Source organism: Aulostomus chinensis, chromosome 17, assembly GCF_037954235.1.
Source record: "Aulostomus chinensis isolate RoL2024-O1b breed Wild chromosome 17, RoL_Achi_v1.0, whole genome shotgun sequence".
NCBI lineage: Eukaryota > Metazoa > Chordata > Actinopteri > Syngnathiformes > Aulostomidae > Aulostomus > Aulostomus chinensis.
In genome coordinates this window covers 4,747,625-4,762,081 of record NC_141336.1, presented here as the reverse complement: position 1 = coordinate 4,762,081, position 14,457 = coordinate 4,747,625, and the positions used below count along the sequence as shown (strand labels likewise).

Genomic DNA, 14,457 nt, shown 5'->3' with positions numbered 1-14,457 from the left:
TATGATTTGTATGTGTTATTTTAATTTTTATAGGCTTTATTACGAACACTCCTAGCTTTGTATTTACTCTCTACCGCACCTCTTTTGATGCACTGTGTAATTTTATTAGTTTTATGTATTTTACTCACGTATGTATGTATGTATGTATGTATGTGTGTATGTATGTATGTATGTATGTATGTATGTATGTGTATATGTGTGTATGTATGTATGCATGTATGTGTGTATATATGTTTGTATGTGTGTGCATGTATGTATGTGTGTGTGTTTGTGTGTATGTATGTGTGTATGTATGTGTATATGTGTGTATGTATGTATGCATGTATGTGTGTATATATGTTTGTATGTGTGTGCATGTATGTGTGTGTTTGTGTGTATGTATGTGTGTTTGTATGTGTGTATGTATGTATTGTGTATGTATGTACGTGTATGTATGTGTGTATGTGTGTATGTATGTATTGTGTATGTATGTATGTGTATGTATGTGTGTATGTTTGTATGTATGTATTTGTGTATGTATGTATGTATGTGTGTTTGTATGTATGTGTGTATGTATGTTTGTATGTATGTATGTGTATGTATGTATGTGTGCATGTATGTGTGTTTGTATGTATGTGTGTATGTATGTATGTGTGTATGTTTGTATGTATGTATGTATGTGTGTTTGTATGTATTATGTATGTGTGTATGTATGTTTGTATGTATGTGTGTATGTATGTGTGTATGTATGTGTGTTTGTATGTGTGTATATGTATGTTTGTATGTATGTATATGTGTGTATGTATGTATGTATGTGTGCATGTATGTATGTGTGTATGTATGTATGTGTGTATGTTTGTATGTATGTATGTATGTGTGTATGTACGTGTGTTTGTATGTGTGTGCATGTATGTGTGTTTGTATGTATGTGTGTATGTATGTATGTATGTGTGTATGTATGTATGTGTGTTTGTATGTATGTGTGTATGTATGTGTGTATGTACGTATGTTTGTATGTATGTATGTGTGTTTGTATGTATTTGTGTATGTATGTATGTATGTGTGTATGTTTGTATGTATGTATGTGTGTATGTATGTGTGTTTGTATGTATTATGTATGTGTGTATGTATGTTTGTATGTGTGTATGTATGTGTGTGTATGTATGTGTGTTTGTATGTGTGTATATGTATGTTTGTATGTATGTATATGTGTGTATATATGTATGTATGTGTGCATGTATGTATGTGTATGTATGTATGTGTGTGTGCATGTATGTATGTGTATGTATGTATGTGTGTGTATGTTTGTATGTATGTATGTATGTGTGTATGTACGTGTGTTTGTATGTGTGTGCATGTATGTGTGTTTGTATGTATGTGTGTATGTATGTATGTGTGTATGCATGTTTGTATGTATGTATGTATGTGTGTTTGTATGTGTGTTTGTATGTATGTGTGTATGTACGTATGTTTGTATGTATGTATGTGTGTATGTATGTATGTGTGTGTATGTTTGTATGTATGTATGTATGTGTGTATGTACGTGTGTTTGTATGTGTGTGCATGTATGTGTTTGTATGTATGTGTGTATGTATGTTTGTATGTATGTATGTGTGTTTGTATGTGTGTATGTGTGTTTGTATGTATGTGTGTATGTATGTATGTTTGTATGTATGTATGTGTGTATGTATGTTTGTATGTATGTATGTATGTGTGTATGTATTTGTGTATGTGTGTATGTATGTATGTTTGTATGTATGTATGTTTGTATGTATGTTTGTATGTATGTGTGCGTATGTATATGTGTATGTATGTATGTGTGCATGTATGTATGTGTGTTTGTATGTATATGTTAGTATGTGTGTATGTTTGTATGCGTGTATGTATGTATGTATGTATGTGTATGTATGTGTGTTTGTATGTATGTATGTTTATGTATGTATGTGTGCATGTATGTATGTGTGTTTGTATGTATATGTGTATGTATGTGTGTATGTTTGTATGTATGTATGTATGTGTGTGTGTATGTAACTCTCTTTTTGTAATTTGATTTTAAATTCCATCTTTGCATTCTGGTTGTACCAGTTCTGAACCTGATTTTAAAGTTTGTTAACATATTTCTAATCTTCCTTTCTTTTTTTCATAAAGCACTTTGTGCTGCAATTTTTTGTATGAAAGATTCTATACAAATAAAGTTGTGTAATAATATTAAAATAATCATCATAATAATAAGAAGAAGAAGAATAGTAATGATGTTGATTATAAGAATAAAAAGAGGAAGAGGAGGAAGATCACCCTTTAAAACGACCTAGAAAATCAGAACTTCTCTGTAATAGGTTTAGAAATTATGTTATTATCTCCAATAAAATCCCTATGAAGGGAGGATTTATTGCTCTTGAATAACACTGCATTAGTTTAATCAGTGCAACTAAAAATCTGGCCCCTGCGTAAATACTCATCAGATTTAGGGTTGTAACAAACAACTATGTGCATTATTTATTAATCCGTATCGTATTTTTTGAATTATTGATTTATAAATGAAATAATCGTGTGTGTGTGTGTGAGAGAGAGAGAGTGTTGTCTGATTTACTCCGAACAACAATGCAAAACTCAAGTATGAAGTTAACTTGATATAACAGAGGAAGCTCACAAATGCTCATATTGGATAAGCTGGAACCAGACAATATGGCCGCATATCATATGAATTATTTGTGCATTCATTGACATGTAGAGTTCATATAGACATTCTGTGTTGGCTTTTAAATTATGCAGATATCTGAAGACTAAATTGACTGCGTGTGCATATAAAAACAATGATAATGGCATAAAATCCTAGTTAGTAATTAAAACGTTTACATCAAGAGTATATTTTTTCATGGCTTGTTCAGCATTCCTTAGATGTTTGAGGTAGTTCAGTGGAAAGCAGGACTCATGGCCTCATTATTTCTAAAACAGCACATTTTTCAGAGCCTTCATGATTCTGTTTTTCACAGATTCAGAAATTTAACTTCTTTATATTTTAAGTTCACTGAGAACTACAAGAAGAAATGGGATTGTACCACCTAGTCCTAAACAGAACTGATTTAAGAGGGACATCAAAACAGCTGCACACACCCCCCCCTTCATTTTTTTCCAATTCATACCTGAATTTTTTCACTGGCAGGCACACGACTCTCGATATTTCCAAAGGCCCCTGAATGCATCATTAGTGTGTTCAGCTGAACGGGTGGAGGAAGTAAGGAAACCGGCTGACCTCAGTCCCATTGGACCACAAAGTCCAGAAGACTGTCATCACCCAGCAGGAAGGCTGGTTTCATGGCTGGTTTGTGTCTCAGACTTCGGCAGGAGACATTACGAGATAACAAGGCAAAAGCCCACATTTCATTTTTTTTTATGTGGAACTTTACACAAATATGAAGTTGTTGAATTATGACTCAAACAAAAAAAACTATAAATATAATTATACATATGCAAATAAAAGTATACAACAACTTTAAATATGTTTCTAAAAAATTCAAGTTTAGTCAAATGGCAAAGTACGAATTATGTGTGCATTATCTTGGTAAATGGACTGTATTTAGTGTAGAATAAATCAAAGCACGATGCAATGTTGCCACATTCATTCATTCAAACATAAAAACATCCATCCATCCATTTTCTTCCTCTTATCCTGTTAAGGGTTCGGGGGGGGGGGTGGAGCTTATCCCAGCAGTCTTCAGGTGAAAGGCGGGGTTCACCCTGGACAGGTCACCAGTCCATGGCAGGGCCAACACATAGAGACAGACAACCATTCACACTCAGCCACACCTACGGTCAATTTAGAGTCTGGATTAACCTAGTCCTCTCTTGATGTCTTTGGACTGTGGGAGGAAGCCAGAGTACCAGAGAGAACCCACACAGGGACAGGGAGAACATGCAGACTCCACACAGAAAGATCCCGTGCTTGAGTCGGGGCTCGAACCCAGAACCCTCTTGCTGGGGGGCGACAGTGCTGACCATTGCATCAACATAAAAACAATACTGTCTTCATTCTTTTCTCTCACAATACTGACATTTAACTCATGTGTGAGGTTCTCACCTTTTAAGTTAAACTTTACATGTAAAAAAACGACAAACCTTTCTCAAAATCTCAAAATAATTCCATTAAATTTCATACATGTGACTTTTTAAGGTAAGTTTCTGGCGCACAGACAGACAGACAGACATTGGAATGTTTGTATCATCACGGCTATCTTGATAGAAAGTATCATTATTTAATTTTTCTTTTATATTTATATATTTTCCAGCATAAACAGGCGTCCTTAGAAAGCAGACAAACCGGGCCAAACTGCGCTGGCAACAGTGTCTGGAATCGCACAGCTGACTGGCTGCCCACAGTAATGCTGCATTCACTTACACCCGGACACCCTAGAATTTACAGTAAATTAAGTCTCCTACCTATAAGATCTGGGTTGCCCGACGAGATTCAGGTGCCAACCATGCATAAGCCTTTAAAATATGAGGAATATAAATCCATGAAACAACATAGTCAGGGCAGTAGTAGATCTTCCTGATATAATAACAATTACTGACTTTTTGTAATGGGTTGCTTGGATGTATTCTTATTAAGAAATACCACAGCTATTTTCAACTGCAGGAAAGAGAGGAAAAAGAAAACTCAGTCAGTCTTAGAGCTTTAATGTATTCGGTTTAAGTCACCATACAAGGAAAAAATAATATGCAGGAAGAATTGGAGGGAGGGTCTTCCTGGAATTGTGAGGTCATGAACAAGAGAAGTGATTGGTAGGTAGCCAGTGTTTTTTCGTGTTTACTCAACCAACAGGTCAGCGTGAGTTACCATGGTGATGTGCCCCACAGAAAAGTGACCCACCTTGGTGATAGTGGAATTCCCGGGTTGCACCTGAAGCCACCTGACTAATCCTGATGCCTGATTCAGGCTGCGGGCCTTAAAGGGATAAGCACTTCAGTGCCGCATCCGGTCTTAATGGGATCTAATGGTAGAATTCCATCAAGGCCGGTGAGAACAAGATGATGTTGCTCCTAGTGTTTAATAGGTCAGACCAGGCACCGAACGAGTTTTTCTTTCTGCTCACCCGACACCAAAAGCTTCAAGAAAGGTAGTTTTAGTGGGCTCCTGCTAACAAACCAACAGTTGTGGTCTGTGAAAACTTAACCACTGACGTATTTTCCTGGTGGATTTCTGGACAAGCTAGAAGTGGCGCTGGGTACCCGATATGAGACAGACCAAGAATCAGACACTTCGAACCAAAGGGTTACGGGAGTTTGCGGTAGGCACCCATACACAGAGCCACCAGCGAGCCGCATTCGCACCTGCAACGAATTTAACCCTCGATTTAGTCTTAAAGGAAGTAAGCGAGTTTTACCTCCTGTGGGACGTCAAATTCCCTCAGGCTTTCGATGTAATGACCGTCACCAGGAAGTATACACAAGATGTCAGGAGTAGGGAGTAAACCCTCCAGACAGGAAGCAAAGCCTTCAGGCTAAAATTAAAAAGAAAAAAGTTGAGAGCAAGGACTTTTGATGAAATCAATTACCTCAGGGGTTCAAATTTAAATGTGGGCTATGGCTGAACCAGTTCTATTTTGGAGTGGGCCCAGGATTTCCAAGTCCACATTACTGAGTTCTTAGGAAACGTGACGTGGCCTCTCACAACAGAAACAGGCCTATTTCTTACGTTTTTGAAAATATATGCAGAAATGATTCCAGCTGCTTACCCAGACCAGTGGCCCCCCTCTGACTACACTGCCAACATCAGGAATTAGTACCTGTACAATCCTGATAAATCAGACCTGGTCTACAGTCCTCATGCGGAGGTTCCTCTTTAACATTTTAGAAATCACTCACAGGAGAAACCTGACGCGCTGGCAGTCACACAGTAAGCAGCCATGTGCTGTGGATAGCAAAACATTCTTTATTGACTGGAAAAATACTGGGATCAAACAAAAGTGCAGTCAAATGATCCCCAAAACACCCATGATTAAAATATCCAAAGCGACTTCATTTCATCAACTGAATACATCTCAAACTGACAGCGTTAATGTGCAGCGAGTAAAGCGCAATGTTAAGTCATGCCACAAAGCAGAGGAGGGTGGGCAGGAGGGGGGGTGGGGGGTGGGGGTGGTCAGGGGGTGAAGGAGGGAAAGGCCAGCCATTAAGGTCTTAACAGGACATCGTGAATCAAAGCCAAAAACACAAGAAAGCTTCATCTTCATCCGAGTCTCTCAGATGGCATCAATGTCAATGTCGTCCTCTTCTTTCTCAGGCGTGTCAGGTTTCACAGTCTCCACTTTGAGCTCGCGGGCAGATGAGGAGTAAACCACCTGGGGGGGCAGAAAACAAAGTTAAGAGCCACATCTACATAGGTTCAAGGAACACACACGAACAAGTTGAAATAGGTGACAGTGGGACTGAGGTTTTTTTTTTAATTTCTAAGAACAACTCTATACCTTGTAGTTTGGAGGACATTTCTCTTGTGGATCTTATCATGTTCTCATTATTTATCGCTGAATTTCATGTTCTCATCTTTTCCTAATGTGAAATTCTAGACATAAGTTATGCAGATTTATTCATTTTATTTATCATTTATATCAGAGACAGCTGACGTTTTGTAGAGTTTCCGTCACTGCTTTTTTTTCCTACATAGTAACCCATAGTTTAATAAACCAAGTTTTTCTCGCAACAGTTAACCGCTGAGATTGAGCTGGTCGGCACCAGAGGTGTGCAGGATGCTGCCTATGGATGTGAATATTTAATCAAATAATTCTCACTTCACAAAAACCTCATTGGATAGCAGTTAAACTGTTATTTTCCTTTTCTCCGAGGTGGTCAAACATGTGGCTCAGAGCATCTGTGGAGGAACGCGCATTTCCCAACCCGAGGACACACCACTGCTGACTTGCTTTTGGTTTAATGTGTTCTAAAAGGACCACTTAGATACGAACATGCAGCCTCAAACAGATACTTCATAGGAGGTGTCCTTGTCTGTTACCTCAACGTTCTCATCATCTTCCTCCTCCTCTTCCTCGCTGCCCTCGCTCTCCTCCTCGGCCTCCTTCAGCCATTTAACAAAAGGAGCAGCCTTGGCGTGGATCTCTTTGGCAAGTTCCTTAGAGACGTACTTCCTAGAAACCTGGAGGAGAAGAAAGTTTTAGGTCTGAAAATGACTCAACTCAACATAAAACCAAAACAGCTCAGTGTAAAACATACGATCACCATTTTGGTGAGGTGTTGAGGAATAGCTGCTGTTACGGCGGGCGCCAACCACTGTAACAGCTACAACATTCATTCTGCTGCTGAAAGCTACGACTTGTTCATATTCGTCACAATGTCATGGCAGTGCCCTGACTGCTCTCTCAGCGTTGAGCCTTTAGGGCTACGAGGGTCTCTAAAAACGGAACATCATTCGCCAGACTTCTGGAGCACTGAGAAATATTTGATGGCGCTTCCCCACCTTCTCCGCCCAGGCGAATATGACGTCCTCCTCCAGCAGGTCTGCGTCGTACAGGTCTTTGAGGATGATGGGAACACGCTGCAGCAGCTGAACCTGGTGCAGCTTCACAACACACTCAAAGCCTCCGAGCAGATACTTCTGGGCCTTCTTGTTGTTGTGGCAAAACTGATGAGAAACGAAAACAACCAGCAGCCATTGGATGAGTTTCTACCTCTGGTGTAAAATCAAGAGCTCCTGTTGTGACTTGGAGGAAAGTATGCAAATGAGGCGGATGATGGTCACACTGACAGCAGGTTGAGGCCGACTTACTCGAAGGAAATGCCGTTTGTACTTCTTGATCTGGTCACGAATGTTAATGTCAAAGAGCAGCTCGCTGAGGATAAGGGGGCCCATGGCCTTCACATCCAGACGCTCCGCCTCCGCCAAAATGTCCTTATCAGCTGCGTCAATGGTCCCGCTCTCCTTCCTTTGCTGGAGAAGGAAAAATGAAGAGCATAAATCAAGAATTTATGTCTAATACTTGTGTGAATGTTGTGTTGGTCTGAGAGATGATTGAGACTTTAATGCTAAACTCGTCCTGCACAAACTCGTAAAACAGCCTCCCTCTCCCAGCATAAACCTCCAACAGTAAACATGGAGGCTCACTTTGACAAAGTTGTAGAACAGGTTGACTCTCTCCTCCAGGGGTTTCTCCAGGTCCTCACTGAGGGTGAGGTTCTTGGCGTGGTCGCTGATCTCCTCCATCCGCCGCCTTTGGGCCTCCTCTGTCGTCTCCTCTGCCCAGTCTTCATCGTCATCATCTCGATCCTGTAGCACAGGGAAGAACAACATTTTGGAAATGTTATTATTCATCTATTAAACATTTTACAAAGCACCATCGCTGACCAAAATGCTGTTAAATTATTCAAACCCCCCCCCCCCCAATTAGGTCACTTGAACTTGAAATGACCTATAGAATGCAAGATTAGCGGATTCATGATTGCAATTGTTTATTGGGCTGCAAAAAATTATTTTCATGATTTTAAAATCAATGAATAGTCTAAATCACAACCACCACATTTTCTCAGAACCCAAATTGATGTAAGAAAACCTCTTGTTTATCCAACATACGAAACGACCCAAAAAAAAAAAATCATAAATGAAAAAACGCCATAAATGCCTAAAAACTTGTCATGTAAGAGTCTGGAACAAGAATGTGTTCAGGATTTTTGCCTAAAATAAAATCCCATCCATTCTCAAATTAAGATTAGATGAATAAATCTATTGCACATGTTTGCAATGATGTTATACGAGTAGTTATATAGTAAAATACCTTGACTTCAGTGGTCAAAAGCACTGCGCCGCCACAGACAAATCAGGGTTAAAAAAAAACAAGTTTGTGCAGTCAAGGAGGAAATCTTGAGGATTAACATTTTTCAACAGTTTCCCAAAGACCAGCCAAAGGGCTGGCGCTCGAGCCCCATCTCACAGCAAGCCTCCGCTGTCAACCAGCAAACCTGAATGACCACAGACTTAATGGTCATGGACGCTGAGCAGAAGGAGAAATCAAACAGTGATAAGTACCATCAGAGGCACTACACTGAACAAGTGGGAGGGAGGTCATCCTGAAAGCTCATCCACAGGAGCGCCAAACTTGAAGTGTTTGTTTTTAGCTCAAGCCAAAGTGTTAGCAAGTTCCTGACCATACAGCTGGATAAAGATGTGGATCGTGCTGGACAATGCGACTAAGTTTGTAAACTGGCTTTCTGGACTGTTATGCTGATCTTAGCTGTGAGCCTCCATAAGCCTTCAGCTTAATATACGCAGCAGGCTCTTTCTGCATTCTGGAGTCACGCAAAGGTGACAAAAGGAGAGACAACTTGGTGAGTACTTCAAAGGAAATATACACACCACCAACATCAGGTCGGTCAGGAGGCTCTAAACCGTATCATAGTGTATTTAGACTTTGGCCACTTATTGATGCAGCAAACACTGGCACACGGTTCACCTGGTCGATGAACCTAGCAACCGTAGTGTCTGTGCGACCATAGGAGAAATCCTGATATATCACCAAGTGGCCAGTCTTTATTAGGATTCAATTATCCAAAAATCAGTTTGTAAAGACATTCTTTATCTGTTCCCTTGGTGTCAGAAAGCCCATGAGAGAACCTGATGAGGACAGGAAACACACCACAGCCTCTGGAGCGTCAATGTCGTCGTGGTTTCCAGCCTCTCCGCTGCCGGAGCCGTTCTCCTTGTCCTTCTTACGGTTCTTCTTCTCCTTTTCTTTCTTTGCAGTTGCAGATCCACTATCAGTGTTCTCTGTAATGAGGGAGAAGCAGAGAAGTTGGGAAGCTGCTTTGGTGCCAGCGTTAACATCGGATGCCGGTGAATTCTCACCTGGTGGGTTTTTGAGGATGAACGTGCAGAGTTTGTGTCTGGTGTCAAGCGTGCCGCGGTGTCCACAGGCCTTACAGGAAGTGCCGATGGTTTGTTTCTTGGGATTGACATTCTGGGGGAACAAATAACATAGGAAAATGTCAAGCCGTTTCATTTTTAAAAACATAAGGAGGAACTTTCTGCTTTAGTATCCCAAATATTTCCACTTCGTTTATTAGTCTGAATTATAATCTGATATTACATGTTTTACATCATCCATGCAATCACAACCTTTGCCAACCAGGCTAAACTTCATCTTAACAATGACTTTTCTTGTATACGTTTTTGTTTTTTTGTATATATATATATATATATCTATATCTATATCTATATCTATATCTATATCTATATCTATATCTTGTATATCTTGTATATGCAGCTCACCAACCCTGACACAGAGTTCAAATAAATTATACATGAACAATCCATACACACTGAATGCCGCCCCAAGAACTTGGGACAGTTTGAGTGAGTTGGACTCTTTGCCCTCCCAGGAACTGCACTAGAAGCTCTGACATACTTACCAGATCAGTTTCAGGGTTGTCACACTCGGTACACAGCACAAATTTTCTGATGAACCCATCAAGCATGTCTTGCAACTTGTTCGCCTCGTGGGATCCGTTGACGATGTAACGGTCGTTTTTGGTATCAAACTGGGTCTGAGCGCCGAGTTCACAACCAAAAAACTTGGTCGGGTCTGTGGAGGAGATAAAACATTGTTACCCAGTCCATTTCTCAAACACCACAAAAAAAAAAAAAAAAAAATTTCAAATTGTCTAAAAGACAGTAAATCTTTCTTTAACTTCCTATGTTCAAACATCTGGCCCTAAAAATTCTTTCCCATTATGTACACATCAGAATTTTCTGTGTGGTGAGGCATATATTCAATATGACTAAATCACTGCAAATTATTTCAGTGCTAACAAGACACACAAAGGTTATGAAATAGCTGGCAAGCAGGTGATAGTCTTTGGGACGAGGGGTACAGCAGCCAGTCTCATTCACAGTTTTTTGTGAGTTGATATGTCAGGAGGCCTTTACCGGTGAACTGGACAACTTAAAAGCTAGGCCAATATAGTGCATGTTAAATGCACACATGATTCGGTGTCAGTCTATAAATCCAGCACAATAGGTTACGTCAACAATGTGTAGCAGGTTCCATAACGGAGTAACGTGTAAGCAGAGGTGAGAGGACCGAAATGGGAAAGAAGAAGTCGCAACAAAGAAGGAAGCTCGGGGTATTCCATTTAATATTGTGTGTGCGTGCGTGTATTTACTTAACATTAGTATAAAGCTAACTAAGGGTGAATAAGTACTTTAAAGATTCAGCACAGAAAACGAGACGGTGCAATGCTAGCTTTAGCAACAAGATAGCAATAGAAGCATTTGACTTTTGGTTAGAATGTTTTTTTGTTTCCATAGTAGTAATAAAGCATTGCTGCTTTTATTTTGAAGGCAGGACCGCTGCACTGGAGGCAATTTTTTAGGTTATTGAGACTGCATCAAGACAGATAATTGATTAAACATTTCAAACATAACCCCTCTGGTTTCCACAAAACACCAATCAATAAGGGAACTGATTACTCCTGCCAATCTCATATCTTGTGCCTCAAGTGATGGCTCTGAAATGGCCTGTCAGAATTGTATACCCGAATGACCTGTGATTCAGGACAAAACTTTTAGTCTACTATTCTGTAGCGGAATTCAACTCTCGCATCTTGGTTCTGTGGCCTGGTTTTCTGAAAGATGACCTTCAGTGTATACGACTTACATGTTGGAGGCCTGTTCAGTGCCTTGGCAACATCAACCATGTTGACAATGACTGTCTTGATTCCATTCCCTTTGCCTTCAACCTGTTCTCCCAGGGAAAAAAACAAAAGAAGACAATGTAGACCGTGAGCACTAAATTATAATTTTAATCATTTTGTCTACTTTCACCATCTCTAGTCACCACCTTGTGTAATCTGTGGTTGCAACCCTGTGAGAGAGCGGTTACCTTGGCAATCAGACGGGGCATCTTGTAGCGGTAGAACTGGTCTGACACGCTGCGGTTGACGTTGACAGACATTTTGGCTGGATGTTAGCACTATCAGTAAGATAAAAGGATCTTGGTTGGGGATTTTTCGGGATCTTCTGTCTGGAAAAGAGGGGATGACATAAACGACTGCAAGCGTGCTCGGTCTCTGACATGAAAAACGGTGTGCCGCTGTGGCCGCAAGCTCCTTGCTTGAAGGCTAGATTTCCACCACACAGGTTCCAACGGCTGCGCAACAGCTCTGAAAGATTAGAGAACAAAACATGAAAAATTAATATTGGAGAGGGAATATTTACAGGTCTTGCAGTGAAAGCAATGTGGGGTCATTAAAGCACCATGTTTTTATCAAAATTATAATGTCGCCAAGGCTTAATTCCACAAATACCATTATCTCTGCCATGTGAATAACAGCAGTAGGACCCTCTCTACAGTCATTTGTACAATGAAATACGGAGGAAAAACCCCTCCACCACAGAAAAATGGCATTGGCTGTCATCACCGGTGAATTGAAACCTTGTTCTTAGAAAGAATCCTGAATGATTCCAGGATGCCTTGCTACCAACAGACAGATGGTTCTCTCCTTGTGCTTCATTTGAATACCATGTCTAGCGCCCCGAGATAGTGTTTAGGTAATGGAAAGCCATAAAAATGTTTCATAGTAATTTAGAATTTTATTCATATGGTGAATACAAGCCACAAAAAACAATTCCTGAGGCTACTGCTATATCCAGAGGCACTCTGCAGGCAGACACACCTGACTTTTGACACATAAATGCCAATCAAAACTCAGGCACTGCTTGAACAGAGGACTGACATATTCCTAGGGAGGGCAGACACATATTCAATCCAATCCCAAATGAAATGAGAGACAAAAACCTCAGAACTCAAAAAATATTGTGATAACAACACAAAAAACAAAAAACACTAGCAAATTTCCACATGATCCAACAGTGAACGAACAAGATTAGTCAGATGAGGAAAAAAAATCCAGCCATAAATCCGGTGCTTAGCCCAACTTTTGTAGTCATACAAAAATGTTGTGTGAAAGCCTTTTGTTGTACACTAGGGGCTCTGGCTTTAGTCACATAAGGCCTATTCTGGTTAATAGGTCAAAAACAGGAGGCCCAACTTAGCAGCTGGCAAACAACCCTCACACCGCTGACGGCGTTAATGCCGCTTAACGTTGCCCTCCGTATTGTTTCCTTCTCAGCAACGTCAATGTATAACTTCATGAAATAACTCACATCTCGTATATCACGAGTACGGTGACGTGCCGTGCTGGGGTTGTTTGTGAAGGGCATAGGTCGGGACTATTTCTGGGGAGGCTAGCTAGCTTAGCTGGCCGCTTGGTGCAGAGTGCGTCATACAGTCACTGCACACGAGTGACGGGACTGGGAGACGCCATTTTGATATTACAGTGGCACAGAAAACCCATTATATTGCACAATTCCACTGCCCGTCGCTTTATTTGCGTTATCACTGTTTAACCACACTCCAGATTGCTTGTAAAAAGTAACACAGGCATGTAAATTTACTTTACCTACAACTTACCGTTTTCGCAAAACAAAGACATAAACACAACGCTGATCGTCCAAGAGCCGCAGTGAACGGTGGTCGATGGCTGACGCTGGTGTTGTAATGATTGCAGCAGGGTTTGGGAAGATTGTTGGCCTCTCAAAGACGCACAGTCAAACACTCTGAAGCGTCCAGACAGTGCAGGTGCCAGGCTCAGACAGCAGGAAGGTATCCGGAACGTCGTCGGGAAAAGGGGACCTTTCAGGGGGAAAGAGTATTGTTATCCAAACACACTGCGGATTAAATCGCTAACGTTAGCATCAGGCATAATGGAAGCGGTCCTTCACTGTACGGCATTCAAGTAAGTCAAAGCAATTCCAGGTAACCCTCTGTTGCGTCAGAAGAGTTAGCCTCGACGTAACATTAGCTTAACGAGAGGTAAAAATAACGCCTGATAAGTAGTTACGGTTACACGTGTAAAATCATTAACGCTCCCGCCTTCCTCTCACGAATTGCACCGTGAAGTTTACACCGATGAGTTCAACATATAAATAAACATTTCCCGTGGTGGGAAACAACCAGAAAGCTCAAGGAAATGGTCCGAGGCCAGATGCTAAAACCAAGCCAACTAACGTCCTTCTGCTACCGTTGCCACTGGCCAGGCGCTGTCGACGAGGTCGAGCACAGATAATTAAGGAATACAGTCAATGTCGGCTATGTTGTTGTTTTTATATTTTTTTCTACAGCAAAACGACATCCCTTGGCGTGTAACATACTTCATGGAAACCCGAGGAAACATCACGGCAAATATTCGCATCTTACCTCTCGAATGTTCTGCGGAATACTGCTACTACACACGTCGCTTTTACCCATAAACGTCGAGGTCGCGGACGCAATGCAGCGTGTGACTTCCGGTGCTGGCAGTAATTGTGAATTAAACGCACACACAAATGCGTTTTTAGTGAGAAACACACTTCTTTTACTCCATGAAATATTTTAGTTTGTTTCAGCCAATTTATGAAGCCTTTCAAAACTATAA

General features: G+C 40.7%; 1 protein-coding gene across 1 annotated transcript; it reads right to left on the bottom strand.

Annotated features, from left to right (window-relative positions):
* Window positions 1-5,887: 5,887 nt before the first annotated feature.
* Window positions 5,888-14,348, bottom strand: eif5 (eukaryotic translation initiation factor 5). The gene is made up of 12 exons (XM_086182226.1): window positions 14,241-14,348; window positions 13,455-13,676; window positions 11,865-12,144; window positions 11,640-11,721; window positions 10,393-10,565; window positions 9,830-9,941; window positions 9,621-9,751; window positions 8,096-8,257; window positions 7,760-7,921; window positions 7,451-7,615; window positions 6,989-7,129; window positions 5,888-6,320 (listed from the first exon to the last, which is right to left on the bottom strand). The coding sequence occupies exons 3-12, from the start codon at window positions 11,934-11,936 to the stop codon at window positions 6,222-6,224; spliced, it is 1,299 nt and encodes a 432-aa protein (XP_086038352.1). The 5' UTR covers window positions 11,937-12,144; window positions 13,455-13,676; window positions 14,241-14,348; the 3' UTR covers window positions 5,888-6,221.
* Window positions 14,349-14,457: the final 109 nt, after the last annotated feature.

Coding starts and splice junctions, on each gene's coding strand:
- eif5 (XM_086182226.1), bottom strand. CDS start 11,936: ATGTCTGTCAACGTCAACCGCAGCGTGTCAGACCAGTTCTACCGCTAC. Junction 9,942..10,392: donor ACAACCCTGAAACTGATCTG/GTAAGTATGTCA, acceptor TTGTTCCCCCAG/AATGTCAATCCCAAGAAACA. Junction 8,258..9,620: donor TTGACGCTCCAGAGGCTGTG/GTGTGTTTCCTG, acceptor CCTGTGCTACAG/GATCGAGATGATGACGATGA.